This window comes from Chenopodium album, chromosome 26 (assembly GCF_948465745.1).
Source record: "Chenopodium album chromosome 26, dcCheAlbu1.1, whole genome shotgun sequence".
NCBI classification, from domain to species: domain Eukaryota; kingdom Viridiplantae; phylum Streptophyta; class Magnoliopsida; order Caryophyllales; family Amaranthaceae; genus Chenopodium; species Chenopodium album.
Genome location: NC_137859.1, coordinates 14,041,494 through 14,058,105, shown reverse-complemented (window position 1 = coordinate 14,058,105; position 16,612 = coordinate 14,041,494). Strand labels below are relative to the sequence as shown.

At 34.4% G+C, this 16,612-nt stretch overlaps 1 protein-coding gene across 3 annotated transcripts; it reads left to right on the top strand.

Moving 5' to 3' along the window:
- The first annotated feature begins 7,053 nt into the window (after positions 1 to 7,053).
- Positions 7,054 to 16,516, top strand: LOC145618057 (GTP 3',8-cyclase-like). Of its 3 annotated transcripts, none has more exons than XR_014107839.1 (8): positions 7,054 to 7,237; positions 7,391 to 7,497; positions 8,152 to 8,772; positions 8,853 to 9,020; positions 9,126 to 9,317; positions 11,957 to 12,027; positions 14,151 to 14,219; positions 14,394 to 14,415. XR_014107839.1 is itself a non-coding variant. In XM_081672839.1 (8 exons), exons 2-7 carry the CDS (start codon positions 7,435 to 7,437, stop codon positions 14,475 to 14,477), a joined length of 1,197 nt encoding a protein of 398 aa, XP_081528965.1. In that variant the 5' UTR covers positions 7,054 to 7,237; positions 7,391 to 7,434; the 3' UTR covers positions 14,478 to 14,511; positions 16,275 to 16,516. The 3 variants fall into 3 exon arrangements, 2 of the variants coding, with proteins under 2 accessions (XP_081528965.1, XP_081528964.1); XM_081672839.1 differs by lacking the exon at positions 11,957 to 12,027 and adding an exon at positions 16,275 to 16,516 and having other exon boundaries at positions 14,394 to 14,511; XM_081672838.1 differs by lacking the exon at positions 11,957 to 12,027 and adding an exon at positions 16,191 to 16,516 and having other exon boundaries at positions 14,394 to 14,511.
- Positions 16,517 to 16,612: the final 96 nt, after the last annotated feature.

Sequence of the window (16,612 nt, the reverse complement as noted above, 5' to 3'; positions counted from 1 at the left end):
GAAAATGGTATTAATGTATAAGTTTTTTTTTATTAAGATTATGTTTGTAATAAATATTTTTTTTATCAAAAATAATAATATTTGTATCAGGTATTAAATTATGTTTGTCAGAAATAAATAGTTTTATTAGAAATAACAATATTTTTAACATGAAAAAGACTATATTTGTCAGGTATAAGAGTATATTTGTCAGAAATAAGTTCTAATAATCAAGAATAATAATACTTTTATTTTATATTAAATTAACAATTAATAAATTTTAAAATAAAAAAGTATGTACGTACCCGATTCATTGTCATCCCATATCATTGATTTAGCAAGCTTGGTCCAACGTTTCAGAACGTATCCCTCTAGTATATCATGTATGTTGTACATTTGCATTATCTTAAGGATGTGAAAGCACGTCAATCTGGTCTCTATGAAGCACATACAAGAAGACTCAAACTCATGGTTTTGACTGTGATATATGATTTCATAGGTGTGCTTATAATCTTCATCAAGAGAAACATCAAAGAATTTGACATATTGCATTGAAGTGGCCTTTCTCTTGCATATGCTCCTAGACTTGTATCAAATTCCAACTTAAAATCCTTGTATAGTTTAGAGTATAAACTTCAGCTGCATGTTTTATATTTTTGTTGTTGTTGTTGGTTTCTCAGTAGTACATCTGAAGTTGTCACTCTTTCAGTGCTTCTCCATCTTCTAACAGTTGTTTCAAATATGTGAAAGAACTCCAAAAGTTTAGTGGTTCTGTTAGCCTTGAATGAAATTGCTCTGTTTGTTACTTCTACTCTTTGAGATGAAAGAGTTCCAGTTGAGAAAATGTCCTTGCTCGATCAATGCTGTACGTGCACCATTTTTCTCGTAGCCCGAATAACCTGTCAAACCCTTCTTTTTTTTCTAATCCATGTTTTTAAACCATCTTGTTCCAGTAATCTTCAAATTCAGATTCTGAATCACAACCACTTAAACATTTGTGAATTACATTTCAAAAGTCGTTATTCTTATTCCAGTAATCGTAGGGGATCCTTCTTGTTCCAGTAATCGTAGGGGATCCTTCTCCTTAGATGCCCAAGGCCCTTTAGAAGCCTAGGACACTACAGTTGTTAGGGTGTATTAGGATTTGAATTCCTGATTGTTTGGGGGACCTTGAATTAGAGTTGATTCTATCACCACGCTTTTTTATAAGAAACAAGTAGGGAGTCGCCAATGAGTTTTAGAAAAACTCATAAACCTCGTTCATGCCTTTCTCCCATGTGGAGTTCATGGGATAATTAGCACGAATCGTAAGTTTACCCATGCCCAAATTATTGGTCTACATAAACCAGAAATGAGTTCTGGAGCAAGGGTACTAAAATAACGTTCCTTTTAGGGAGGAATCACTATTCTAGCCCTAGTGCAGCCTCTACTAGCTCTTCCTTTTTCACAATTTCATCACCAAACAATATATGCAACGTTAAACTTAAAAACTAAGTTAGTTGATTTTATCTACACGCATTAATCATGTAAGAATTACATTTCAAATGTCGTTATTCTTATTTAATCAATATTCGTGAAAGAAGTATAAATAAACAAGATTCGCCTTGTCTTAAGTGATAAAACAACAATTAATTATACAAATTCTAGTCTTGATTAACGAAAGAAAACTATGTGAATTAATTAATTAAAAGTTTGTTTAAAGTGATCAAACAACACTAATTAATCGATTAAAGTTATTTAAACAATAAAAGAAAAGTGATTTATCTAAGTGCTCAGGAAACTAACCATTCTTCTTTTATGCTAAATCTCCGTCTTATGCGTTTATGGACTTTCTTTATTCTTCGTACCTACAAGAGCTTCAATGGACGGATTAGGGTTGAAGATTACTTGGGAAGAAAGAGGGAAAAGTAGTAGGATAGTAAGAGGGTTTGAGAGAGATTAGGGATTTCAGAATTTAGGGTTTAGAATACTGATTTTTCTGTGTATTTCGTGCTGAACGAAGACCCCTAATTTTAGGCATAAGAATTTAGGTTTAGGGTTTTTGAGCTGCAGCGTCAGGTGGCGCGCGCAACTCTCTGAGTCGCGCTGGGTGCCGCACACATCTCAGCTGGTTTGTGGTTTGCCTTATACGAAAACGCGTTTTTAAAACTTCCATGACTTTTGATGGCAAAGTTGGATTTATGCGTGTGAGATATCAATGGATAGCTTTGAATGTCTAATTTCCAATGCTGTTAGAATTAGGTTAAAATCTGTTACAGATCAAAATATATGGCCGTTGGAGTGCAAGGGTGTCGGTTTTAGGGCCCAGTTTAGTGTTTTGATCATAACTTCTTTTGTTTTAGCTCGGAATTGAGCCTGTAATATACCGTTGGAAAGCTCTTTGGAAGGGCTATCCATTTGTATAGGCCTTTTACGAGAATTTGATGTTTGGTTCATCTGTTTGGCTCGGTTTTTCAACAATGTAGGTTCCATTGGATTAAATCATTGCATTTGACGCATTTGGGTCCGTTATTAATCAAGTTTAAACATGTATGAACATGTTTTAGGCCTAATTAGTAATCGGACAAGGCTCTAGGATAATTTGGCCTCAAGTATGGGTTTTATCTTACTTCATAATGTTTTAATTTCATAGTCAATAAACACTTCAAATTTGGTCTAGCATGAAGAACAGGTTTTTGTAACATCATCGCACTTCCTTTCGGGACAAGAGGCCAAAATTAGGTGTCTATAGTTATATTTTGTTAGGAATTACAATATTTAAGTCAGAAATTAGCGTGTTTTAGTCAGATATTAGATAATTAATGTCAGCTATTCGTCTATTTTTGTCAGGCATAACAATATTTTAGTCATGCATAGCAATATTTTAGCCAGGAATTAAATAATCTTAGAGTTTACTTAGAGTGTTTGTGATTAGGGGTGAAAGTTCGATTTTTGGTTTGGTTTTTTGCCCAAACCGAAACCGAACCACTCTATTTCGGTTTCTGGATTTTAGAAACCACACCGCACCACTTTACTTTAGAAACAGAACCAAACCAAACCAAACCAAACCATATTTATTTCAGTTTCATAAAAAAAAACCGAACCAAACCGAATTTTCATATCAAGCACCATAAACATCAAAATTTGCAAAAAAAAACCAGACCACACCAATCAAAACATAGATCCACAAACAAATAATCTCGAAAAAATTAAGATAGAACCCTAATATCATTGAACTAAAATTGGAATAAAAAGCACCGAAATATCAGAAAAAATTGGACCTACATAATACATTAGAAGTTTAGCATAAATTAGTAGAAAAATATTACTCAAACTAAATTAAAACAAAGAAAAAGAGGACATACCTCACATTCCATCGAAAAACCATCAAATTTGGGTTTTAAAGGTCTTCATGGTTGATGGTGGACATGAAAAGAGGACATGAAGACCTTGAATTTAGTTGATGGTGGTCGTAGATGGTGAAGGGGGCGAATTTGATAGCGAATTCCCATCGTTTGTGTTCGTTCATGGTGGCGAGGAGGAAGACAAGAAAAAGGAAAAGATAAGAGGAGAATGAAGGCGTGGAGCGAAGAAGAGGAGAGGAGAGAGAATGGGCTATGGCGGAATCCGCAAGAGAGAAGAGGAAAGGAGAGAGAAAGGGTGGAGAGAGAGAGAGAGGCCGAGTGATTAGGGGTTTTTTTTTTTTTTTTTTTGCATTATATACCTAGGGTATTTAAGAGTTGGGCTAGGGTTTAATTGGATTGGGCCTATATTTCGGTGTGGTTCAGTTTTGTTCGGTTTTTCATTTTTGCAAACTGAAACCGAACCACACACCGATTTGTTTTAAAAAACCGAAACCGAACCACTTAAAAAAAAATACCAAACCAAATTTCTTATTCGGTTCGGTGTTTGGTTTGGTTCGGTTTTAAACTGAGTTCGTTTCACCCCTAGTTGTGATTACTTAAAGTTTTGGCTAAAGATATTTAGAATAAAGATATTTACTAAGAGTTTTAGATAAAGATAAAATGTAATAATAAAGATAATTAATTAGAGTTTTGGATAAAGACAACAAAAATGTAAAAATAAGATATAGAAATTAATTAAAATAGTTTTTTTTTTTTGATATTTTTTATTTGTCTATAAAACCATTATTTTCTCACACATTTTGCATGTTTGTGTTCTTGTATATTCTCTCTCCTAAAAAAGACTTTTTCTTTTATTGCTCAAATATGGAAAACAATTCTCAGTCTTCTATTTCATCAAACGATCCAGAAGAAAATGTTATTGACAACTTTGAAAAAAGATAAATGATTTATTCGAAAGAAGAGATAGAGTTGACAGATGGAAGTAACGAGTGTTTCGATCTCCATCACAAATAGCCTCTGCCCTCGATTTTTGGAAAACCATAGGGATTCTTCTTCATCGAGGATCTTGCTCATCTCATTCTTCAATTTTTCTTCAAGCTTCAACAAGTGTCGAGGCCCTCCAGCAGCAAGAGATCTTTGAATACCCTCTAGCCTCGTAACCAGCTCTGCCTTTTTGCGAAAGATGTTATGAAACACCATTCTATTACAGTCATTTAATTTATTTGCAAAGACTAGAAGAAAGAGGATTAAAGGAGCAGTTCTGTCCCAATTGTGAGAGACAAATTCATCAAATCTTTCGTGGTGCATCCAAGCGGCATGAAAACAAAATGGTTTGATAGCTTTTGGGATAGGCACAAAGCCATTGATGTTGATAAGAATCGGGCAATGATCCGAGGCACTTTTAGGCAAATTGTGCACCGCACCTTTTGGAAATCTTAAACTCCATTCCTCATTAACAAAACTATGGCCAAGCCTTGCAAATTTGAATGTAGCAGCACTTAAACCTCGACACCATGTATGAGCAGGGCCCGAGCACCCCAAATCGATCCAGTTATTGGTTTCCACCCACTCACAGACCTTTCTACACCTTCTTTGCATATCAGCCCCACCAACACCTATTCTCTCATTCATAGAGACAGTATCATTAAAGTCCCCTGCTATCAACCAAGGGCCAGTAAAATTTCTTGCAATATTCTCCAATTCTCTCCATAAATCCTTCCTTGTCGTAGAGTCCGTGATAGCATAAACAACAGAGAACATCCAAGGTTCTTCACCTCTTTGTTCCACTTCAATAGTGATATGCTGAGTATGATTATCCAAAACCGTAACAGAGACTTGTTCCTCTCTCCAAAAAAGCCAAATTCCACCACTAAAACCTTGAGCGTCCACTCTCGTTTGGCCCGAACTTAAAAACCAATTCGATCACACACTTTTTGAGCTTGTGTATGTGCCACTCAAATGTGTTTCTACTAAAGCATTATTCGATTCTTATAATAAACATCTCTCTTCATTAATGACGTTGACTAGGATGCTATTTTCTCAGTAAAAAAATTGTATATTTTAGTAACCTAAAATATTTTTTTTAGTAACAAGAAAGATTATTTGGCGCTAATGAAATTTGTCCTTCCTTCTTATGGTAAATGGCGTAAAAAACCAGAAACTTTTCCCTCTCAATTTTTCCTCTCATTTTTTAGCTAATGATGAGTTGTCAATTTTTAATCGGTAATGTATATATGTTGGGACCACATACATTCAATGTATGTGTATCATTGTCCCTTTAGATTTAATAACTTTTTAAACATAAAGTGCTAAATGGTGGTGAAATCTAATTTTTTTTTTTTTTTTTTTTTTTTTTTTTGGTTGGTATTTTAAAATAACTTTTTTTGGAGGGGAGAGGGGTGGTAACATCAATAAGTGTGTTACTTGTAGATGATAATATGCAAATTTTTCCTAATTCAATTCAGTAAATATAATTAAAGTCCAAAAATCATCATTACATTTTTAAAAAAATTAATTTCGGTTCAACAAATATAGGGTAAAGAGAACATGGACTAAAACTTTGAGGATTTTCTATTATATTTGTTCTTCGAATTACAAATTTAGTGATTAAAATATATTTTTATGAAAAATATTTGTTGAACTGAACTAATTAATACTTATATAAAAACGGGCAAATTTCGTTTCCTAAGATGTGCTCACTTTAATTGTCATCCGTTTTTCTGAGTTCTATTCACTTCACTTTATTACTTTTATGACAACTTTTATTCATTTTTTATTATCTACAAGACTACAAGTACAACCCCCACTTTTTAGGTTCAAATTTTATTAATAAATAAATGTCTTACTCTCTATCTCTCTCTCCTCTTTAATACAAAAGATGTAAATATAAGTTTCTTAATTGAGAAACCTTATATGCTTCTCATCAAAGGGTGAAAGCTGTCTTTTCAGCTAATAAAATAGGGATAACAATGTAATTTTGTGATTTTTTTCCCATTCTCACTGCTCCAACTACATGGCAATTAGCAAATACCTTTCCCTAATGAGTTAGTATGAGCCCAATTTACATAGTTTGTTACAAGGGTATCTTTTTTGTTCGGCTGACTGGCTTATTGCCACAAAAGACGATCTCTTGAAGCAGCTTTTGAGTGTTTTTTCCACAATTGAAGCAACTTCTGAGTCAATTATCGAATTTTGGATTTCAAAATCTAGGGCATTCATCGTCGAAATTGGAGTTGGTGTATGTAGTGTTGTTAGATTTTGGTGAAGAAACCGCCATTGTTACACCGAAAAAATAAGAAGGAAGGGAAGAGGGGTGAGTCAGCAACATTTGTCTCAATTGAGAAACTAAGGCTTACTCATACAAAAGTACCTATATATGTGGTCCTCATTTATAATTTTCCTTAGTATACGTAGTTCTTAGGGTCGATCTCTTCAGCTTAATTTCAGTTCAATTCAGCTCCAATCAGTTCAGTTCAATTCAGCTCCAATTAGTTCCTAATTTCCTTCTCTCACAAAAAAATCATCCAACTCTATTCGATTCAGTTTAGTTCAGTTCAATAAATTAGAAGCGACCCTTAATCCACAAAACGAAGGTAGAAGGCACTAGGCAGATCGTCCAATGCTCTCGTCTTGTGATAAAATTACAAATATACCCTCGTTAATAGATACACACAACCGAACGACCCACAAAGTTACAAAGTCACCAACTCACCACTCTTGGCTACATTAGAATCTCAATCTACTAATCTAGCAATTGACTCATCGACATTTCTTTCCTCTTTCACAGTTTAACGCAATCGGACTCCACCTTTCTAAACCCCCTCTTTTTCTCTGTCCTCCATTGAAGCTTACTCTGAATTCTCCATTGATGCACCTTCTCAAGCTTTCTCTCCTCCATTCAACCACCTTCTCAGGTAACATGCTCTTTTTTATTCAATCATTGGACATCAATTAATTGATTTTTTAAATCCTTGAATATCAATTAATTCATTAATTGAATTACTAGTGTAGTCAATTTAGGGTCTTCTAAGGTGTACTGAATACTGATCACTTTGTTCTTGTTATAGAGTTGAATTATTGAAAGACGCCATTTGTTTTGGTTGAGTTGAAGATGTGGCGCTACTTACCAAAAGCTTTACTCAGTTACAGACGACTCAATTTATGTCAAAATGTGGTAATTTCCATATATGTTTTATTTTGTTATATTGGGCTTGTTTGGTAAATGGCTTTTCATTGGCTTTTTGGTTGGCTTTTGGCTTTTGGCTTTTTCATTTGGTCAAACATCCAAAATTTGTGTTTGGTAAATGGCTTTTTCAGCCAGCTGAAAAGCTGGCTTTTAAGCCAAAATGAAAAAGCTACTTGGAGTAGCTTTTGGCTTTTGGCTTTTGGCTACCTAAGTTACTAATAACATCAAACAGCCAATTTTACCGAACATGTTTTTAGACTAATAAAAAGTCAAACAGCCAACAAAAAAGCCAATACAAACAGCCAGTCAAACCAGCCAATCAAACCAGCCGACAGCCAACAGCCAATTGCCAAACAAGGCCATTGTATTCTTCGGACTTATCTACTTTCTAAACCGCTACCTTGTCAAACACTCATATTTTTTTTCTCGGGTTTAGTAGTAACATGATGATAGGCACATGTTTTTTTTTTTTTCCTTACAAATTTACGTACAAATTCATTCCTGTTATCGAAATTATAACTATTTACCAAATGGGTCCATCAGGATACTTGAAAATTGGTTATGGAAATTGAAATATTTGGCTTAAGATTTTGTCACATTGGGGGTTGTAATGAATCTTTCTATATTGACGTTGTTGACCAGTTTGATCATGGAAATGGGTCTTATTTTATGGACTGTAACGGTGCTTCTCGAGGTTTGATCGATAATTTTAGTCGTGGTTCTGTCTTTGATACATACTCAACATCTTGCACTAAGATGGTTGAAGATGATACAAAAGGAAGCTCAGTTTCTGACATGTTGGTTGATTCGTTTGGGAGGTTGCATACGTATTTGAGGATTTCTGTGTCTGAACGTTGCAACCTTAGATGTCAGTACTGCATGCCAGCTGATGGGGTGGAGCTCACTCCTGGCCCTGAACTACTCTCGAAAGATGAGATAGTGCGACTGGCAAGTCTATTTGTCAATTGTGGAGTGAATAAGATACGTTTGACCGGAGGGGAGCCTACAATTAGGAAAGATATTGAGGATATTTGCTTGCAACTGTCTGAATTGAAGGGATTGAAAACACTGGCCATTACAACGAATGGACTTACACTTGCGAGAAAACTGCCAAAGCTCAAAATGTGTGGCCTTAATGCAGTGAATATTAGCTTAGATACATTAGTTCCTGCAAAATTTGAATTCATGACCCGGAGGAGAGGGCATGAAAAGGTTATGGAGTCAATCAATACTGCTGTTGACCTTGGTTATGATCCAGTTAAGGTATATTATTCATCTTTTAATTTGAGTATTCCCTACCTATTTATGTTATGTGTGTTCATTCTTCACTATTGCCTTTTTAGGTGAACTGTGTTGTCATGCGTGGGTTTAATGACGATGAGATATGTGATTTTGTTGAATTAACGCGTGAGAAGCCTATTAATATTAGATTCATCGAGTTCATGCCATTTGACGGAAATGTTTGGAATGTCAAGAAACTTGTGTCTTATCATGAGATGATGGATAAAGTGGTATGTCTATCGTATGCAATTTTGCGTGCTATGAAGAGTTTTTATGAATCATACTCTTTAAGTCCTCATCTCCTCTACATTTCATTGGTTACTCCTAAATTACAGGTCAATAAATTTTCTGACTTGAAGAGACTAAATGATGATCCCACAGACACAGCAAAGAATTTTCGGGTTGAGGGACATCGTGGAACTGTTTCCTTCATCACATCAATGACTGAGCATTTTTGTGCTGGCTGCAATCGATTGCGACTTTTAGCTGATGGGAACCTGAAAGTGTGCCTCTTTGGGTCTGCAGAGGTAATTGTCTTCATGATTTAGTTATTTTTTTTCCTGAACTTTCATCATGGGCTATATTCTGCCACTTCACTGGCGTTTAGTGTCTCCCTTCATTTGTATACACTTCCATTAAACTAGCAAAACTGAAAGTACCTTTAATCTTCTTTTGTAATTTTTGTTGCGTCTACTTCAAGGCATGTTCCTTTTAAAATGCCATGGTGAACATGTCTTTTTGAAGGCATTTGTTCTGCTGCTTAGTGTCTCCATCCATTTGTATTCTCTTCCATCTGACTAGCAAAAATACCTTTTACCTACCTTTGTCAATTTTTTGCATGACACTTCTATATATTCCTTATAAAATGCCATGCTCAACTTGTCTTTATGAAGGCATTTTTCTGTGGAGTGATAAAGGGGTCTTGTTGAAGTGCCTTGGCCGACTTTGAGTTATTGACTGAACTTAGTGAGCAATTTTTTGTTTGCACTTGCTTGAAAAAAAATCCTATACGATGGAGGTGAAAGATCTGCTTTCACTTTGGAGTGTAATGGACCAAAATGATGTTTCTCTTGATAATGTCTTTTGTTTGAATATATTAAGTAGCCTGACTGAAATCAACCTACCTCACTGGCCAGAGAAAGAGAGAGAAAAAGGAGGGGGGATGGCTCCTCCCAAGCCATTAATGAACCTCGTTTTGTCTCACAGAGAATCATGTTCTTCAAGATCAGAAGGCTGAAGTAAACAAATAGAGAAGGTAGGTATCTCCTTGTCTTGAGCCTCATCAGTCATAACCCATCTCCTAGGATGACCATCTACCAACTCTGGAAAAGTCAAGGTGGAAAGACCACTATTACTCCTCCTCTACCTAAAAATAAGAACGAGTTTTCTGTCAATAACTTTATCCTGTAATTTCAATACCCCACTTAAGCCTTCTTAGAACATCAAACTTCAGAATGGATTCTAAAATTTCTTCCCTTGTGAAGAACTTCTACCATCATGTTCAGCACCAGATATAAAGTCTACTCTTCACAAAAGCTAATCTTTATGAGAAATTCGTGTCAGGAAGAAACTTGTCCAATGTATTAGAAAGAAATTTTGCCAAGTTCTTGTAAAATACAAGTGTAAAATTGATCAGTGTAAAGTTGTAAGCTTGAAGCTATTGAAGCATATTATCTTGTCACATCCAGAAAGAAATTTTGAAAAAGAAACCATCATGAAACTATATAGATCTAGGAATTTGTTGGGCTCCATATTTTAACAAATTAGTAATATAACAAGGCCTTTCTAAGAATTTTTTTGTTGGCTCAAACGATCAAGCTTTACTCTAATCTGTCAAGCTTTGCACAATTTACAATCTCATTGTAAAAAATAAAAAATTAATAAAAAATAAAAATAAATAAAAAATAAAAAAAAATTGGTAGGAGGAGAAGTAAAGAACTCGTTATAAACTTAAGCTTTTATAATAATTTCTCCATTTAACTACTAGCTATCTCTTTTCTATCATTTTTTTAGTTTCCTAATAATTCTACTTACACTATACTTTACTCCATTTAACTCACCTTCCGATGCTCTTGAATAAAAAGGAGAGAGTAACTAAAGAACAGCTTGCTGAAGAATAAAACCATCCAACTCTTCTACTTCATAAATGTGAGGCATGCTACATATCTTCTGAAGAATAAAATCATCCAACTCTATTCTAGCCTTCATTCCTCTATTAATTTGCCTTAACTATCTGTCTATCTGTTATCAATCTCTGAGGTACCATTAAAGGCCAGAACAGTTTGCCAAAGTAATCTAAGTAATTAACAAAATTTCTGTATGTTTTACATCAATTTTTTCCTTAACAAAGCTGAGCTTCCTCATCACTATTAAGTTACTCGAATGATTCATAGACCATTACAGATAATACTCTTTCATGACAAATCCTAGTATTACTTAACCTAAAGAGCATCTCTAACCACTTTTGAAGACTTCAACCAGGGTAAAATAATAGGACTTAACTCTTGACCCTCCCATTGACCAGATTTGGGAACTTAAGTATATACTTCCTTTGTTGGTTTTTACTTGCAAAGTTTTCTGTTTTTCACACTTGCCAATGCATAACTTTAATCGTTAATATCTTTAATTATGCATTTTAAAATATATTAAAACTAAATAGTACAACATTTAAACGGATCCAACAAGATCCCATATGACTATGTTTCCAGAAAGTATAAATGGCAGTGAAGTAGAGTGCGTGAATAGTGTACACAAGAGAAATGTTTTAAGTTAAAAAAGAAAAGTAGGATGTAGAAACATGTCCAACGCAGAATCCATATTTCAAAATTCAGACTAAGTGAAGTTAAGGTCTCTAGAGGAAATCCCCTAACAACCCACTTACTATAAAAAATGCAGGCACTGCAGTTTTGGTACTAGAAAGTATCATACAACTGCCCCTTCTCTAACCTCCATGCAAAATCAAATTTAAATTTACTCCCTTAGTTATACCACAAGCCCATAGCAAGGCCTCAAATGTTTTTATCAAATAGTTACTTGCCTTTTTCCTAGAAGAACTGCATACTGCTTGTAATTATCTTAATCTCCCACCCTTTACATCCCTGTGGGATTTTATTTGTAAAAATTAATTGACCACACCTTAAAACATGGTTTCAAATCTTTGATGCAGTTTTGATCACAATAATGATAATGGAATGGTTTGCGCTTGTTGCGGCCTTATATCACAAGCAATGGTAATTGGTAAGCTAAGAGAACCCTTACAATGCCAACACGTTGTGGCTGAGATTTAATTCCATGCATGTCTAAAACTATTAGTATCACTAATAATTTTGATTTACCCATTTGCCCCTCCCTGTAGGCTCCTTGACCTAAAAAATTTGACCCATTGATCAGAAAAAGTGCTTAGAATTTAAGTACTGTGTAACTTTTTGCTGAAACCAAATAAAAATCCCAAATTATCAAATACGATGTAAATTCTTATGGATTTTTTAAAATAGTGGATCTATATTGAAGTTTAGTAGGAATTTATAACAAAAAAAAAAAGTCATCACACAAATGATTAAAAAAAAAATAATTAAAAAAAAGAAGAAAATTGAGTTATTTTTTAGTAGGATAAACAAGCCATGTACGATCATATATTGCGATTTTGTTGATTAAATTTATAACTGTTTTACTAGTAAAAAAAGCTACTAGATAGTGGACCCCACCCAAATAAGAAACACGGCTACTATTTAGGGACAAGAAATTTGAGAGAAATAGTACATAATTTGGGAACGAAGGGAGTGTTATATATGTGATAATGACTGTAATTAAATTTTATAACTTGAGTTCTTCTAACTTGTTCAAAGTTGAACCCATCTAATGTTTCTTAGATGAATATGAACTTATGTCACCTCAGGGGATTAAAGGCTTAGATCATTATTTTTACAGCCCAATAAGTGGATCTGATAATAGCAACAATTGATGTCTTTCTTAATTAAAAGAAAATAACAGTTTTTAAATTGGCTTTAGAAATCACGCTAGGATGACAAACTATGCAAACGATTGTTATTATATAGTGCAATACCTTGTAGAGGATAAAGAAAATTAGTGGATGGGATCTGTATTCTTACAGCTCTACAAGGAATTAAATATCTATTCTGATTCTTCTGTCTCTAGGTTAGCTTTTATTGTGGTTTGGTATAAGGAAGATATAGTAGGGGGGGGGGGGGGGGGGAGGTATACATATGAGATGGAGGAGAGAGAAGTGAGGAGAGGAAGGGATTACGAAGATCATGCTATAAGACCTATGATGCAGTTGAGGCTCCAGTATTAAAACGTGTAATAGATTAACCTAAGGAAGGGAAATATTGGTAGTCTAGTATTATTAGGTTTATAGTCCTTAGCTTTAGTATAGATAGATCGAGAGGGGAAAGGAGAAGGCAGGCAGAATTTTGTGATTCCTTAGGAGAGTTGTGACCTCAAGTCACTCACTCATTAGAGAGTTGTGAGCTCAACTCACTATAGAGCTTGATAGGCTAAACCTATCGATTGTGTTAACTGTTACTTTTGTAAATCAAAGCCTCAAACTTTCTTCTCTATTTTGCCATTCTTTTGCTTTCTTCTCTATTTTACCATTCTATTGCTTTCTTCTCTGTTATTTGGTCGTGTTTGGTCGGTCCATTACAAAAAGCAGAACTTGGTGTTCCTTTGTCGACAAGAAAAGTTCATACCAATCATCGATTTACCAATGTCATTGAGATCTAGAACCTTCTGAGTGAAAACTTTGATAAAATCTACTTTCATGCTCTCTCATAACTTCATAAGCACTGTTAACTTTACTTGGGTGTGGTTATCCCTTCATAATGGGTGTGGTTAACCGCTTTGATATGCCTTTTTCTATGGTTATCGACCATCTCTTTGGTTACCTGGGCAGAAATGGTTCCTTTATCCTAAAAGCTGAGTTTACTATCCTGCAACAGGTTACTAAGCATGATAGACTTAAAACTCTATGCTATGAGAAGTGTCTGAACTAATTGGGGACTGAGGGAGTAAGCAATTACACCTGTCACCTCAAGAAAAAGGACCATGGTGCTACTGGTATGAATAATAAATCATCTAAGTCTGCCGGCCAGGTTGTGAAAACGTAATGTATTACCTAAGCAACCCTAAATTCGTAGGCTTTTTTTTACCTGTTGAATATGTTCATAAGATTGAGATTGGTAAGTATTGGGCAATTGGCCAAAGTGCTTTTGGAGCAAAGGTTCATCGTCAAAGTCATAACTTGCATGTTATGATTTTCTAACTTTGACCTGCTTTGATTTTCCTTATCCACTCAATATATAGGATTAATTGCAATCATTAATGATTCTTTTGGAGTGCAGGTGAGCTTAAGAGACCCCATCCGCAGTGGTGCCGATGACAATGAGCTCATGGAAATAATTGGAAGAGCAGTATGTTCTAATATCTCAGCTCTTTTGTAAATGATGCATGTGACTCCTGTAGTCAATTAGTCATACTTTTTATGAGAAGTTAGGTGACTGAAGCAAGTTGCACCCTCTGTTTCTGGAAAAGTTATTTTATAGAAGAATTTATATAATAAGAAATTATGTGTTGTTCTGATGTAGGTGAAAAGGAAGAAAGCTGCTCATGCAGGAATGTTTGACCTTGCAAATACGGCTAATAGACCAATGATACGTATTGGTGGCTAAGGCTTGGTGGTGTATCTTCATTCAGAACCCTCAGGTAGCTTTTAAACCTAAAGATCTTGTTTGTTTCGTACTTCATGATTTCCCTTGTTAGGTAACATAGTTAACAGGAAAAATCTGATAACTAAACTTTTGATAAATGATATTGATAGTATCGCTTTTCTTGTGACAGGTCTTAGTTAGACTTTCTGATGTATCAATATCTACGATAGATGCTAAAGCTGAAATTTGTCCTTGGCAATCATAAGTTTCATATTGTTTTACTCTGATTAATCTTCTGCTTGCTTAATTTTCTCATAGGATATCTTTTTCATGAAAGTTAAGTCATGCTCAATAATGCATTTAGCGTGTCATGCCAGAGTGCCAAACTGCTTCTTGAATGTATATAGTCAGCAATAAATATGTTAGTTTGCTCTTTTACTGACAGCGAAGCAGGTTAGGGCTAGATGATGATAATCCAACACATTTAGTTTGCAGTTCAATTTGCGGGCATGGTCTACAGACTATGTAGCTGTCAAGTTACTGCTTGCTGATATCTTAGTTGGTGTATGCTTAGAGCAGCAATTTTATTAATTTATTTATTATTTATTTTTGTTATTATACTTCGTATTTCCTAAGTTTTTGTTATCTAAAGCTTGCCTACTTAACAGAGTCGTATTTCGAATGATGTATGAAGTTGGTAATGATTCTTTTACTGCTCAAAAATTAGTTTTATCATGCTGAAGGACGTGTAGGGAGCTATAAATTTTTTCGTTGCAGCTCGCTTTTGTGCAACAAAAGTAATATGTCATCTGCTATCTGTCTCTCTCGCTCCTACCAAAATGAGAATTAGAAGCCAAATTAGTTGGAAATCATCATTCACTGCAATTTATGAGGGGATTGTTATTTTCCCTGGCATATGAAGTTGAAACAACACGATGGTGAAGAATCTAAAATAAATAGGAGCATGGGATTTTTATTTTCCCTGGCATATGAAGTTGAAACAACACGATGGTGAAGAATCTAAAATAAATAGGAGCATTATTACTTTAGCCAGAAATTTACTTGTAAATGCTAATTTTTTTGTAGAATGTTTATGTGAAAGTAAATTCACTTGTGCTACAATGGTTTGTTATTGGTTTGTTATTGTAGGTTATTTTACTTCTTGTTTCAACGGGCCTTGGAGCTCTGGTTGATTTTAATTTTTATTTACTTTTTTATTTTATTTTTTTTTTTTTTTTTTTTTTTTTTTTGTCCTAACTAAAGTCTGCCTTGCAATCATTTTACATTTACATTGAATTTTTTGTTTGTTGGTTGAGGGTTTAGGGTTTATCCAAGTCTGACTAACATAGGTTGAGGGTTATAGAGTTTCTTTTCAGTCAGTAATCAAACATACATTCCTTCACTTTATGCTCATAATAGTATGAATTTGAATTACATGCATCAATAGAAAACAATACATGAATATTACATATAATGATTTGGATAGGTTATAAATTTTAATAATTAGATAAAGTTTTTAACTTTTGCTGTTGGAATTTAAACTGCATCTTTTATGGAGTAATTTCTTCATTATATTAATGCTCCTTGCCTATTAGTCTTTATGGGATTGATCAATTTTCCTCATTCAATTTATCTGTCAATTGTGTTGTATTCTGCCATTATTATTGAACTTTTTGGCTATATGTTTTAGTCATTTGACCCTTAATTTTCCCTTGATGTTTATTATTCTTGCAGAATCGGTTATAAGTGAATAATGACCATTCTTTCTCAAGTACACAAGTTGATCTGCTCATCCTATACTTTGGTTATGATGTGTAGCAGGATCATGGCACCAGGCTGGAGACTGGAACATCACGCATTTGGTTCACATATCTGAAATGTGAAAAGCTTCACAGTCGCAAGACCTTGTATGTTGAAGTTGATACCTTGTATGTTGTATACACAGTACCTTAACATAACATACCAGCAGACTCGTGGTTCAAAAGAACGAGTTTGGACTTGTAATTACAAACAACACAATTCTCAGTATCAAATAATAAATTTGTTATATCCCCTGTTCACTTTCTTATTTTCAGCTAATAAAATTGCTACATATGAAATTTCATCAACCATACAGGTTAACATACAGCAATTTCGCAATGTTACTGTAGAAAATA

Excerpts from the sequence above, each read along its gene's own strand:
- LOC145618057 (XM_081672839.1), top strand. The coding sequence starts at position 7,435 with ATGTGGCGCTACTTACCAAAAGCTTTACTCAGTTACAGACGACTCAAT. Across the intron at positions 7,498-8,151 it reads TCAATTTATGTCAAAATGTG|TTTGATCATGGAAATGGGTC; the intron begins GTAATTTCCATA and ends GTTGTTGACCAG. Across the intron at positions 9,021-9,125 it reads ATGAGATGATGGATAAAGTG|GTCAATAAATTTTCTGACTT; the intron begins GTATGTCTATCG and ends CCTAAATTACAG.